Genomic DNA, 14,438 nt, shown 5'->3' with positions numbered 1-14,438 from the left:
GATAATGAGCTTCCTCTGAAGGGTGGCTGGCCTCTCCCTTAGAGATGGGGTGAGAAGTCCAACCATCCGGGAGAGGCTCAGAGTAGAGCCGCTGGTCTTCCACATCAAAAGGAGCCAGCTGAGGTGGTTCAGGCATCTGACAAGGATGCCTCCTGGGTGCCTCCTGTGTGAGGTGTTCCGGGCATGTCCCACCGGGATGAGGCCCCAGGGCTGGCCTGGATGGATGGATGTAACAGCAACAGCAGTTACTTTCCAGAGGTTGGGTGTCTAGCAGCAACTGGCAAGTTCTCATGCAGAGCTCAGCTACCTTTGGAGGAAGCTCATTTTTGCTGCTCCTATCTGTGATCTTCTTCCTTCCATCGCTACCCAAAGCTTGTGACAATAGGCGAGGGCAGGAACACAGATCGACAGGTAAACTGCAGATCAATATAGCATCCACATCACTGGTGACACCACACCGATCTGATGTAGTTTTAAGAGAATTATGCATTTAAAACACATAATAGTCAATGTACTGAGATGCTGTGTGACATTTTTCACATGAATGTTAAAGAGGTGTGCATTGGTCAGTATTGAGGAATGCTGACCCAATGCACACTGAACTGATGTACCATGATAACCAGGGTTAATTGGGATCATGCCTGTGTGACATCAACCTCCTTTGAAATAGGATTTTCCCTTTTACTTTTTCCCTCCTGTATGTGTTTATCAGAATGTGAACGCAGCAAATGTCTCCATTATCAGTAAACAAAAAAATGTCCATTAGCAAAACACATAACCTACCTGCTGACTCATTACAAGCTCCTCACAGAGCACTGCAGGTGATTTTAATTTTGTACCTCTGCTTTATCTCTCACAGATACTTGGCTTGTTTTGGCTATTTGCAAAGCATTTTCAGTAAATACTTTAACATAATGTTAAATTGCCCAGGAGCATTGTCATTAAGCGCTTCCATAAAAAACTAACATGTAATTTAATGACCCATGTGAATGACTGAATGAAGATGGTACTAATTATGGGATTTACTCGATACAATTTCAGCAAAATATAGAGTAAGCTGTTTCTTTCATACAGAATTTATTGACCAAAGTTTCACTGTTTTCACTGACACATAAAAGCTGTGTCTCCAATCCGATACAGATCAGGTGAAATCCAGACTGTTTAGTAATTGTTTTGAACCGAAACCCATCCCAGCATGTTGTCACTTTTGCTCCCTGAGCCCCACAGAGAATTAAACAATTAGCAGGTAAATTCCTGCCATGGCCACCACTGTCATAAACAACAAATGATCACAAGGTAAGGCCATACTGGCAAGGTAAGGACGTGAAATCTCACCTTGAGCTGGAATAGTAAAAGTACTCATCATTTGTCACGATGTCTGTTCTCTGTTAGCAGCTAGCCAGTAAGTGCTGAGTTGGTATTGATCAGCAACATAATCAAGGTTTTACAGCCACACTTCCCTCATTTTCTACAACAATATGTAAAAATAAAAGGTTGACTCGTAACTTTTATGCTAAAAGAACAAAAATTAATTGAAGCAGACATGTGAAGTGTTGGATATTTTATTCTTTTGTTACCATGGCGACGTGTCCTGTTATGTAAACCACCTTAGTAATACGGGAAACCAAGGATTAAGCCTGAAGATATCAGAACCTAACCTGCCATATAGTATGGGCCTCTGGTTAGAGTCATACTGAGGTTTAGCTTGAACTTTTGGGACCCCAGGAATCTCGATTACACCAAAGCCGTCTGTCAGCAAAAGATTAGACTAAGATTACCTCCAATACCGGGAGGATACGGATTTTAATGTAACAGTGAGAACCACGAGAGTATGAATTCAGGTTGTAGATGTGGCAAAAACAAAAACAAAAGAAAAAAGGGAATGAACTGCAGTTACCACACAACCAGTGATTAAAAACAGATGACAAATACACAGAGTTAGAAGCGTATCTAAACTAGTTTGATTAAGGCAAGGCAAGGCAAGTTTATTTGTATAGCACAATTCAACAACAAGGTGATTCAAAGTGCTTTACAGAGACATTAGAAACAAGAACAAATAAAAAGCATGATTTAAAATTGATTAAAACAAGCAAATAAACTAACTAACTAATTAACAAACAAACAAACAAACAACAGTATATAAAATCAAAACAGATAAAATCAGAACAGTAGATAAAATCAGTAGTTAAATGTAAGTTTTGAAATTTAAGCTTAAAGTGTGGATTTGGTGCTTTATTCAAATGCAGCTGAGAACAGGCGAGTCTTCAACCTGGATTTAAATAAACTGAGTGTTTCAGCTGATCTGAGGCTTTCTGGGAGTTTGTTCCAGATATAAGGAGCATAAAAGCTGAATGCAGCTTCTCCGTGTCTGGTTCTGACTCTGGGAACTGATAAAAGACCGGATCCAGATGACCTGAGGGATCTGGAAGGTTCATACTGGGTCAGGAGGTCATTGATGTATTTTGGTCCTAAACCATTCAGAGCTTTATAGGCCAGCATCAGAACTTTAAAGTCTATCCTCTGACGGACAGGCAGCCAGTGTAAGGACCTCAGAGCTGGACTGATGTGGTCCACTTTTTTGGTCTTAGTGAGGACTCGAGCAGCAGAGTTCTGAATGAGCTGTAGTTGTCTGACTGATTTTTTAGGTAGACCTGTAAAGATGCTGTTACAGTAATCAAGCCTACTAAAGATGAATGCATGGACTAGTTTTTCCAGGTCCTGTTGAGACATCAGATCTTTTATCCTTGATATATTCTTGAGGTGATAGTAAGCTGACTTTGTTATTGTCTTAATGTGTTTTTCTAAGTTTAGGTCTGCATCCATCACTACACCCAAATTTCTCGCCTGGTTTGTGGTTTTTAGATGTATAGATTGAAGTTCTCTGGTGACCTGTAATCGTTTTTCTTTGGCACCAAAGACTATTACCTCAGTTTTGTTTTTGTTTAGCTGGAGAAAATTGTGGAACAACCAGTCATTGATTTCCTCAATGCATTTACCAAGAGCCTGTACAGGGCCTCGGTCTCCTGGTGACATTGTGATATATATTTGTGTGTCATCTGCATAGCTGTGATAGTTTATTTTGTTGTTGTTTATAATCTGTGCCAGTGGGAGCATGTAGATGTTAAACAGAAGGGGTCCCAAGATGGAACCTTGGGGAACTCCACATGTGATACTTGTCTGCTCAGATGTGAAGTTACCTATTGATACAAAGTATTTCCTGTTTTCTACGTATGTTTTGAACCAGTTTAGTACAGTTCCTGAAAGACCTGTCCAGTTCTCCAGTCGTTTGAGTAATATGTTGTGGTCAACTGTATCAAATGCTGCACTGAGATCCAGTAAAACTAGGACTGACATTTTTCCACTGTCTGTATTCAGACATATGTCATTAAACACTTTGGTCAGAGCGGTTTCAGTGCTGTGGTTCTGTCTAAAACCTGACTGGAAGGCATCGTAGCAATTATTCTGTTTTAAGAAGTAACTGAGCTGTTGAGAAACTGCTTTTTCAATGATCTTACTTAAAAACGGGAGATTTGAGATCGGCCTGTAGTTGTTCATTTGTGTCTTGTCAAGATTGTCCTTTTTCAGTATAGGTTTAATTACAGCAGTTTTTAGTGATTCTGGAAACACACCTGATAATAAAGAAAAGTTGACGATCTGTAACAGGTCTGACTCTAAAGTCTTTGAGACCTTTTTGAAAAAACTTGTTGGCAGGACATCTAAACAGCAGGAGGAGGAGTTCAGTTGACCTAAGATGTCCTCCAGGTCTTTGCTGTTAATAGTTTGAAACTGTTTCATGGTGTTTAAACAGTTTTTTGGTGGACACAGTACATATCCTGGATCTGCTGTTGATGTACCAATTGCTTGTCTAATTTTTTGGATTTTTTCAGTGAAGAATTTGGCAAAGTCATTGCAGGCCATGGTCGAATGAAGTTCAGCTGCCACTGACACAGGAGGGTTTGTTAGCCTGTCAACTGTAGAAAATAAGACCCGAGCATTATGGCTGTTTTTAGTGATGATGTCAGAGAAGTAGGACCTCCTTGCACTCCTCAGTTGTAAATTATAATTGTGAAGTTTCTCTTTATAGATGTCATAGTGAACCTGGAGGTTTGTTTTTCTCCATCTGCGCTCAGCTTTCCTACACTCTCTTTTTTCATTTTTCACCAGTGTGGAGTTTCTCCATGGAGACTTTTTCCTTCCAGAGATAACCTTCACCTTAATGGGAGCAATAGTGTCCATTACATTTAACATGTTAGCATTGAAGCTATTGACGAGCTCATTGACTGACCCTCTGGACAGGTCAGGTGTTAATGGGAAGACCTGGTTAAAAATTGCACTACTGTGTTCAGTTATACACCGTTTTGTGATCACTGTTGTTGATATATTTGTGTGGGCTGAGATTTTACTTTCAAAGAAAACACAGTAATGATCAGACAGGCCCACATCAGACACAGTAACCTTTGAAATGCTCAGGCCTTTGGAGATCAGTAGGTCAAGAGTGTGTCCTCTATTATGTGTGGCCTCTGTTACATGCTGAGTCAGCCCAAAGTTGCCCAGAGTGTTACTCAGGTCTTTAGTCCCTTTGTCCTGAGGGTTGTCCACATGAATGTTAAAATCCCCAGCAATAATTACACAGTCAAAATCAACACAGATCACAGACAGCAGTTCACTGAGGTCATTAAAAAAGTCTGTGCAGTATTTGGGAGGCCTGTAAACATTAAGAAACACAACTTTGGATGGGGCCTTCAGCTGTAAAGCCACATATTCAAAAGACTGAAAACTTCCAGGAGATAGCTGCTTACATTGAAATGATTCATTAAATAAGACAGCAACCCCTCCTCCTCTCCTGCTCGCCCTGACCTCACTGATAAAACTGTAGTTAGGAGGGGTCGTCTTGATGAGAACAGCTCCACTGTTACTTTGGTCCAACCAAGTTTCAGTTAAAAACATAAAATCAAGGCTGTGCTCAGTGATTAAATCATTAATTAAAAATGGTTTCCCAGCTAGAGATCTAATGTTTAATAAAGCCAACTTAAGTGTTTTAGAGGTATTACTTGTCCCCTCGTGTTTGGGAGCAGTCTGTGGCACACAAGGTATGTTTACTATGTTTAAAGATCTTTTAGAGTGCAGCTCTCTGTGTTTTGACCAGGCCACATGTCTCCTGTCACCTAAAAGTACAGAAATTTTAAAACCTTCTAGTAAACAGGGTCCCAGCTTCTCCTGGGAAAAGTCATCACTGCCATAATCCTCACAGCCCGGACCCTTCACACATCACGCATCAGACTGCGGAGACAGGGCATGAAGAGGAACTAAGGGGGGCGAGGCTGGGCAATGTGACTTCGATTGCTCTGTTGAGGGTGGGGCTCGATGGCGAACCTTTGGCCACTCTGGTGGGGGGGGTTTATGGGGGACAAAAAGGGATTGGGACGGGGGGTAGATCTGAGCCCAGCATTGACCCGCTCCATCATCTCCTCAGTGAATTTCAGGTGTGGGGAGGAGGGAGAAAGGGAGGGGGAGGAGGGTGATGGCCTGTCAGGGGTTTGGGGGACTGGGGAAGGTCGTGGTCCCTTGTCCTGGTCGTTGGTGTTGTTGAGAGAGTTGGAGGCAAATAGGGACCCCTCTTCTTGCCTTAGATGTCTCTCCTTTCTGAGGCTCTTCCTCAGATGCCATGGATGTCTCTCCTTTCTGAGGCTCTTCCCGGGTGGGGGCAAATGGAGCTCCTCCTCAAGGTTTCTGCTGGGCTTTGTCTGTTCTTGGAGTACTGTTTGTTCCTCTTTATGAGATAACTCCTCGTTTATCTCAGCCTTGGCACCAAGCACGGATGGATGACGTATGGAATAAAACAAGTTGGAGGTGAACAGTTTCACCCCTGACTTGTTAAAATTAAATCCATTTGCTTTGAACAGATGCCTGTGTTCCCAAAAAATATTAAAGTTGTCGATAAAATGCACTGAGTGGTCAGCACATGCTGATATAAGCCATTTATTCAGTGTAAACAACCTGCTGAATCTCTCGTCTCCTCCTCTGACCGGCGGTACAGGTCCACTGATGAATACAGCTGCATTCAGAGAGTTTACAGTATTTAATAATCCAGTAAAGTCCCGTTTCAGAACCTCCGACTGTTGTTTGGACACATCGTTTGACCCTGTATGCAGAACAATGTTTGTCACAGTTGGATATTCATCTGCAATTTGAAGAATTCTCTCCTTCAGGTTGTTGACCATATCGTTAGGAAAGCAGAGGACTTTAGTGTTCTTACCGCACATCCTTTGTACATCCTTTATGGCAGAGTCACCCACAATCAGAGTTTCAGGCCTAGCCTTTAGCTTTCCCTGTGGCCTTTCACTTTTCAACAGATTTTCAGACCTTATTTCGCTGCTTTTAGATGGATGGTTGTCCGATATAGATCCAGGGTCCTTTGATAGTGGAGCAAATCTGTTCTGCAGTTTCACATTCAGTTGTTTTGGAGGTTTGTTGTTAACCTTCCTATTCACGGTTGTCCAGTCCTGTTTCCTCCCGTATACAGGGGTAGAAGAGCTTCTCTGTCTCGTAGGAAATGAAGGCCAGTCGGTTTCAGAGATTTCAGCTCGCTGTGCCCTGCCTGTGATACGTCCTCCCCCTTCCAGGAGACATGATTTATGTCTTGGTTTTGCACCAAGACAGTCTAAGGGGGGATTATCACTTGAGGATTTATAATAATGCACAGAGTCTACTTTCTTGGTCATGTTATCTGTGCTCCTTAGCTGTGTACTAGCTTGCTCATCGCCATTGTTTTGAATCAAAGGCAAGGTTGTTTCATTTCCACACAGTCCATTTACCTCCACGTTTACTTCTAAGCGATGAATTTTTGTCTCCAGTACTGCAATCTTCTGCAGGAGGCTGTGGTAGTCATCTGTGGAGAGGGAAGGCATCTTGTTGCTAGTTAGCCTAGCGGTTAGCACCTTTCCAGGCTATTGAGGCTGCTCGGTGCCCAGACGCTGTAATCAGGCTTCAGCTGTGTCTAGGCCACAGACACACGGAGCGCTGAGGACAAGGTAACCATAAAATGTTGCTGTTTCTGTTAAGAACACTCTAGTCCTAATGATCTACAAGTGTCCAGAAGTTATCGCAGGTAAGCTCACACGGAAAAAAGGGAAAAAATCAGCATAAAAATCAATAAAAATCAATATAAGAAGCAAAGCATTCAAGAGCAAAGAGATGAAGCGTCCACACTCACAAAGGGGAGGAGCATAATTAACTTCAATCAAATCTGAGACCAGATCTTCATAGAGTGGTGCCACTGTCTTCTTTCCATCCCCACCCCATAGAGGAGATCTTTTCCTCTCAGAGGTGAAACGCTCATGACCATCAGTGGCGTGACGAGGTGTCCCTCATGGATACAGTGAGTGCTTGAATTGTAGACATGTCTGCAAAAAGGTTGCCAGGATTTATCGGACGGATAAAAACATTCTACCCAGAGTAAGATATAAGGTGTGAGGGCAACATGTGGTCAAATGCAGGCAACAAAATAGACTAACACTCTTGTAGTGCTGTATTCTAATGACTGTGCCTATTCTGAACAAGTGTATACCATAAATACTGGCATCTTTAAATGAAATGCCTTTAGTTTTATTCTGTTCACTTAGAAATACTAAGCACATTAATGAAAAAAGCACTATGATGCATATTGCTACATTTCTGATTAAATTATATAACATACTGCAAGCCAGCACAGTGAATCCAATATGCCGATATGCTAAGTGTGTTTTTGGATGTTAGCATCATGGAAGGTTCAGGAACTGCCCAACATGAAACCGAAATCCTTTTCAGAAATGTGGAAGCCAAACCAGAATCCAAAGCAGGGATGATGAGTTAAAAAAGCACAAAACAAAAACAAAAATAAACCAGTAGATTTCTGAACATTTCTGAGGCAGCACAATAAAAAGATAACACAGACGAAGGAAAGGAAAAAAAAAAACCCTGCAGACTAACTGAGGATTAGAAACAGGAGAGGAGGGAGACAGGTTCATCTCATCAACACAACTGATTTTTATGGTGATTGTTATTGTTATAATTGTTATGGCTGTTTTTTCTCTGTTTTACTGTTTTCTACTCACTTGATGCTTCCTGGTTTTCCATGCTTCAGACTGAACACCTGTTGTTGACTATTCTGGTGGACAGTTGCTGTTGCTTGTCTTCCTTAGGCTACAGATGTGTTTTTATGTGATCCTTAGAAACCAAACCAAGAAACTCTGCGGAAAACGTACCTGTTTGCTCCCAGCTTACCCACCTTTTTCGGCTCAAATCTCCACCAGAGGAACCTTGACCAGTTCCTTCCCCCACAGCTCTTGCCTTGAGCCTCCCAAATTAGCACCAAATCCTATTCTGATCCAAGTTTTCACTCTCCTAAACTGTCCTGGCTAATCTCCCTCTCCTATCTGGCAGACCAGACCTCCTGAGTTGTGAAGACCTCCAGTGTTTCTCTGGCTGCGAATCCCAGCTGTTTCCCTTTGAGAAAATGCCAGTAAACCTTTTTAAAACTTCAAAGCTAGAGGTCCAATTTAGACTCCTGACATTAGATTTGCCTGATTTGGCAATGAGAACAATGTTAAGAAAAATCCCCTAAGAGCAAGCACTGAACAGCATTAAAAGACAAACCCTAAAGACAGAGACAAGAAGGGACACAAACAAGAAGACAGAAACAGGGCAACAGACACTAAGACAGAACAGAGGAACTGACAAGGAAACACTGGGGAGACTAGAATAATAAAATGAAACAGGAACCAAAGGTTCTACAAACTAAAACTCAACATCATACAAAAAAACTCAGGACCATGACAGGTGACTGTCATGGTTTGTCACAAGATGTCTGGGCAGCTTTCTTTAAAAGAAAAAAAAAAACATCAACTCTGTTATCAACAAGTTAACTTGAAATTTAGCTGAGTGACAGAAAAAATCTGAAATGTCTTCACATAGTTCTTTTTGACATGTCTTTCACTTCTGCGATGAAATGTCATCGCCAATTTTGAAAGCAAAAGAGCGGCATGTTTGAGGAGTGTCGGACCTGCCCATGGCACAGAGTTCAGCATGCTCGACTCAAAAATTTCTGAATTCTCGAACTGACAGCGCACAGCAAGTGACAAGAGTTTGCAGCCTGCTGCCATTACAGGAATACCGGTTTCCTACTTTCAACAGAATGGATGTGAAATCACCAATAACAGTACAGTTATAGGAAACGCTGTCAGTTTTGTGACTTCTATCCTACAAAATCTACAAATTAACATAGTGTATGATTGCACTCTGCTCTGGTATAAATAAGTCTACATGTGTGTCTTTAACAGCTCTGATACTTGCATTTTATTGTGCTAGATTTGAATCCACCTCAAATCCTATAGAATAAAAATAAATCCTTAGAACAGAAATCCTTGAGAGAATAGACTACTTGCACTAGGGCATGTGACGTATTTCCGTTTCCAAATAGTACCGCTTGTGCGTTTCCGGTACGTTTGCTTATCTATCGGTAGCTATGCTAATGTCGCTTCAGAATGAGTATAAAAAGGAAAGTATTTAAAACAGAACATTTTCAAAAACAGGAGAAGAAATACTCCGAGCATTGCTGTGTCCCACTTTGTTCAGCTTCAGCCAAATTTAATGGCATACTAAGTTTTCATGCCTTTCCGACCCATTCCGACTTGAGAAGACAATGGCCGGTAAACATACGCCGGGATCATTTCACGATCACCTCTCACACCAGGGTCTGCTGCAGACACTTTGCCAGTGATCAACTCATAGAGCCAACAACCCTCGATGGTCGAAGGAGGCTTATTAAAGGTGCTGTACCAACACTTTTTGAGTGGAATGGCTATAAAGTTGAACCACCGCGGCGTAGTGTTTGGGAGAGAACGGAGCGACGCCCTGAACTAGTTCCTCCTGACGATCAAGAAGAGCAAAGTCTTACAAGAGATCATGACTACTGCTCAGTCCCTGCATTGGACATATCTGCATCAGCTGCAGAAGACCTGTCCAAAGACGTGGAGACTCTGAGGAAGGAAATACAGGAGTTACGTGTCCAGCGAGAATTTGGGTTACAGCGTTTTGCTGGCTCCGACACTGACATCCGATTCTATACCAGGTACACCTAAGTTCTATTCAAGCTAACTGTTTAAAATATACCAAGGTCACCATCAGTTAAATTTCGAAAGTTTTTCCAGTCTTAATGAAAACAAAATAGATATTTACTTTTCATCTCTAATCTGTATGCTGGTTCGGTTAGTGACAAGGAACTATTCAAACAATCAGGCATTGCTGAGAAGTTGACTGAAGACATGGCAGTGATGGTAGATAAGGGCTTCCTAATCACTGATTGTTGTAAATGCAAAGTGTACTGCCCACCTTTTCTATCTAAGCAGAAGCAGATGCCAGCATACCAGGTTAAGGAGACGCAGGCCATAGCCAGACTCAGGGTACATGTGGAGCGAGTCATTAGGAGGATCAAACAGAACAAACTTTTTGATAGCATCATTACCATGTCACATGTTTATAATATCAACCAACTGTTTGCAGTGGCATGTATGCTGTCAAATTACCAGAACACAGCATTAGTTAAAAAATGGGTTAAGTGAGACAAGATGGATTTTTCCCAAGACACCAGTGCCAGTAACTTATGGAAAATGACCTGCAGCTGAGGCCACTACAGTTGCATTTCTTCCTTCTCAGCTGACAATACTTGATTACAGAACTGGTACTTGAGTGCTGATAGTTGAGTTTCAGTTATTGATAATTCAAATTCATTGCAAATGTTTAATGTTAATAATACTGTTTAATTATACTACTATATTACTATTCAGATTCAACAAAACTGTTTATCAAAATTATAAAGTAAATCACTAAATCGTTTTAAAACCATAAGTGACATTGAGCTTTTGGAACATCAAAAATACCATTTGTCATTTTCTACAGTTCAGTTGTGTTATTGTCTAAATGTATATCAGTATGCTAGGCATGGAGTTTTAAATACTTACCATGTAAATAAGTTCTGCACAAATTCAACGTTTTAATGTGTGTTTTTAAAAATTAAATTGATGCCATTGCTTAAATAACAGTTTATTGATGTCACATAAAGGTAACATGTAACAACAAAAGAATTCATGAAATATATTGAAAATAAAACATCAGTTATTTTGTTCCAGCCAGCCTGAAGGATCTGTTTTTCTTTTTGCTATGTTTTCACTGTTCATTTTTTCAAACACAGGTATCTTGGCATATATATGTAAAAAAAGAAATAGTCTGCCTTTTCTCTGATTGCATTGTGCACATCTGTATCCATGTATATTCTTTGCACTAGGTAGTCCTCTTGTGCCCACACAACAAAGTCACACCACTGCATCCCACTGATGAGCAGTTGTCCTTGCACTTGCCAGTAATATGCGTGGCTCTTTTTTAGTTTAGGGGTACCACATTCCATCTGCACATATTTGCAGTCAATAAAGTTTTGTACATTGGGACATTTGAATTCGACGAAGCCAAACTGGGGGTATTCATTGGGGTCAAAAACAACACCATCAGGAGATGCAGCAAGCAATGGGGTGAATGACCAGACCACAGGGTGAGTAGTTAACATTCATTAGCCTACTATACTCTGCTGCTATTGCAGGCTCCATCTCAGTTCCTCTCCTCATGTCTGCTGTCTGCCTTGTTCCCTTCAATATACGCTCTGCTAGTGACTCGGCCGAGCTCTGGCCTCTGACGTGACACACCTCCCGAAACCTAGAGGCAGTCACTCTGGGCCTGCGGAGCTGATGCCACTCAGACGAAGAGCTTTGCTCACGTGTAGCTTCCTCTATTTTGTGAGCCATTTCCAGAGTTACAGACAAGCTTTTCAGATGCAGAAGCTCTTCTTCTGAGCACACAAACACACAATCTGATGGCAAGATGTCATACCCCTCCAGAGGCAAGTGCGGTGTTGGTGGTGCATCGCGGTGTAGTGTGATGTACCGGGTTGTCAAAACCGGCTGCTGATATGACAGAACACTGCCCTCCTGCACCAGCCCAAAGGCACTTTCCACAAGGGGCTTGTCAGGTCTCATGTTCATTGTGGTCACAAGTGGCCTGTCCTCAATATTAAATTTTGCATATGCCTCCGTTATTCTGAACAAGCAGGGATCTGGTAACGGACCCACCATGCCTCTGTAGAAGCCACTCCTAAAGAAAACATCAATGACAATAATGTAAGGAAGAAGGTTGTTATACTGAACAACAACTAAACTAAAAACTAAAAGGTGTAAAACAGTGGTGCATAAGTTAGAGACTGGGATGTATATGTACATGACTGAGTTAGCCGTCTTCAGAAAGTGTAATGTATGTAAATTAATACCTATTCTGACACATGTATGAAAAAAATAGCAACATACATTTGTAACACGTGAAACCAAATTTTACAAATCTAATTACCGTACTCCAGTCTGGGCCATCCTATTTGGTACCGGCTTAGTGAAGATCATGGAGTTGATGGGTCCTGGCTTCACACCCTAACAGAAGACACATTTACTATGGATGGTGTTGCTGTTCATATGTAAACATGGACTAATTCAAAAACTTTAACCTCATTTAAATTACCACTGTCCGTGGCTTGTGCCATTGCTGTTCAGATTCCGTGCAGCTATGCACAGGGGGGACAACCGGCACTCTGAGTTGTGAGTAGTGTGCTGTTTGGAAGAGCAGTGCCACTGTGTGATTGCACATAACAGCGCCTGCCACACAGGAGCACTGGCTATGTGTCAGTATCACCGGCGATGAATCCAGAAGCTTAATCTAAGAAGAAAGAACGAAAATTAAAAATGTAACATCTTCATGGAAGAGCCGAACAGGAACATAGTTCAGTGTTATGGTTACGCACCCTCCTGAATGCTTAGTGTTTCCTTCTCTCCCTATTAAAACAACTTAACCATGCTTGATAACTGTAATAACTTAGATTGTGTATATTTGCAGTATTAACTTGTTGTCAAATGTTTCTGATCACCCAAACACACGTTGATTTAACTATCTGACTAGTCAAATTAGGAGTGATAAAGCAGGGAGACAAGGAAAACATTCAAGTTGATGGGCCTTTAGGAATGAACTTAACTAATGCTTAAATGAACTGAACCCCACTGAACGGGGATTAACAACTTTACACAGCTTCCTGCCTACACTTAGTCTGTGTGGTGCCTCACTCTTCCTCATTGACCTGTAGCACAGGGCTCTCACACCGACCTCCCCTGACAACCTGTCTTTATTGGACACTGAATAAAGATACAAGTACCATTAGCATTATTTCTGTATTACTCATTTCAGCATGTCTTAAACATATATATTTTACACTTAGCAAGAGTAGCATTAGGTAGTTAACTACCTCCATAGTTAGCCAACTACCTAACGCCATTATAACAGTGTCTAACTACAAAAGTGACATTAGTTAAGAAAACCTCAACTATAGTTTAGGACGACATAAAACACCGTTTAAGAAAACATGTAATGTAGAGAACTGACATCAAATGAAGGACATAGCGGAGTAACGTAGTGTTTGCATTTGACGTTAGCTAGCGTTTCTTTGTCGGTTAATTTACGTTTTCTTACCTTCGTAGTTGTGTATATATGATGCAGCATATAACTTAAATCCTTTATCTAATTTGCTGGCGGGGGTAGTCGTCACTCTGCAAATCCGATGAACATCGGTGATGTTCAATTTTGGGAGCTCTTGTAGGCAGCGAGTGTAGAACGTCGCCATGGTTTAACCGCACCGGAAGCACTGGGGCAGGACTACATAGAACGCGGAAGTGTTAGTGCAAGTAGTCCATTCTGTAACAAAGATGGCAGACGTTGTGTTCCTCCCACCTACGAGACAAACAGGGAAACATAAGTGAAAAGTGCTGCAGCACTGATGCAAATGCACAGTTAGGGTTAGGAATAGTCTCGACTGTGTGGTCACAAACATGTGTTCTTGTTAGTGTAGGGAAGATGGAAGTGGGTGTACTTCATTTTATTCATAACGTAAATTCACATGACTTTATTTAAGAGTGTTGGTGAAGTAGGTCTGAGATGTTGACTGTAGCTGCATGAAGCAGTAATGTTCTCTAAGTTCGCACATGTGCAATATGCGCTGCAGGCTAGTCAGATTACCCATGTGTACACAGGCCCATGTGCATTGGTTCCATCCATAGGGTGAATCAGATTTTGATCCACTGAAGGAGTTGTGTTGTAGGTTTTTGCAGGTGACATCTTTTTTTGATGTTTGCTGAATGTCTAGCGTTGACGTCTGTAGGACCTCTGTGTACTGGCCATTTACAGTCAACAAAGATTCTCGAGCATATAGTCCGGTTCATACATACACATTTGCCCTTCTCGTACCTTCCGTCGCAACTTCTCTCAGAGCAGGCTACAGATCACAAACACATTGTGAACGATGCACGACAGACCTGACCATG

At 41.6% G+C, this 14,438-nt stretch overlaps 1 protein-coding gene across 1 annotated transcript; it reads right to left on the bottom strand.

Moving 5' to 3' along the window:
- Window positions 1–10,020: 10,020 nt before the first annotated feature.
- LOC308408818 (uncharacterized protein) lies at window positions 10,021–13,802 on the bottom strand. The gene is made up of 4 exons (XM_080901223.1): window positions 13,591–13,802; window positions 12,592–12,786; window positions 12,427–12,503; window positions 10,021–12,177 (listed from the first exon to the last, which is right to left on the bottom strand). The coding sequence occupies exons 1-4, from the start codon at window positions 13,618–13,620 to the stop codon at window positions 11,538–11,540; spliced, it is 942 nt and encodes a 313-aa protein (XP_080757349.1). The 5' UTR covers window positions 13,621–13,802; the 3' UTR covers window positions 10,021–11,537.
- Between the last annotated feature and the right edge of the window lie 636 nt (window positions 13,803–14,438).

This window comes from Rhamphochromis sp. 'chilingali', assembly GCF_963969265.1.
Source record: "Rhamphochromis sp. 'chilingali' genome assembly, chromosome: 13".
In the NCBI taxonomy this organism is placed as follows: domain Eukaryota; kingdom Metazoa; phylum Chordata; class Actinopteri; order Cichliformes; family Cichlidae; genus Rhamphochromis; species Rhamphochromis sp. 'chilingali'.
Note: the sequence above shows the minus strand (reverse complement) of the source record. Positions and strands in the feature narration are given on the sequence as shown.

Coding starts and splice junctions, on each gene's coding strand:
- LOC308408818 (XM_080901223.1), bottom strand. CDS start 13,620: ATGCTGCATCATATATACACAACTACGAAG. Junction 12,787..13,590: donor ATATATACACAACTACGAAG/GTAAGAAAACGT, acceptor CTTTCTTCTTAG/ATTAAGCTTCTGGATTCATC. Junction 12,504..12,591: donor GGCACAAGCCACGGACAGTG/GTAATTTAAATG, acceptor GTCTTCTGTTAG/GGTGTGAAGCCAGGACCCAT.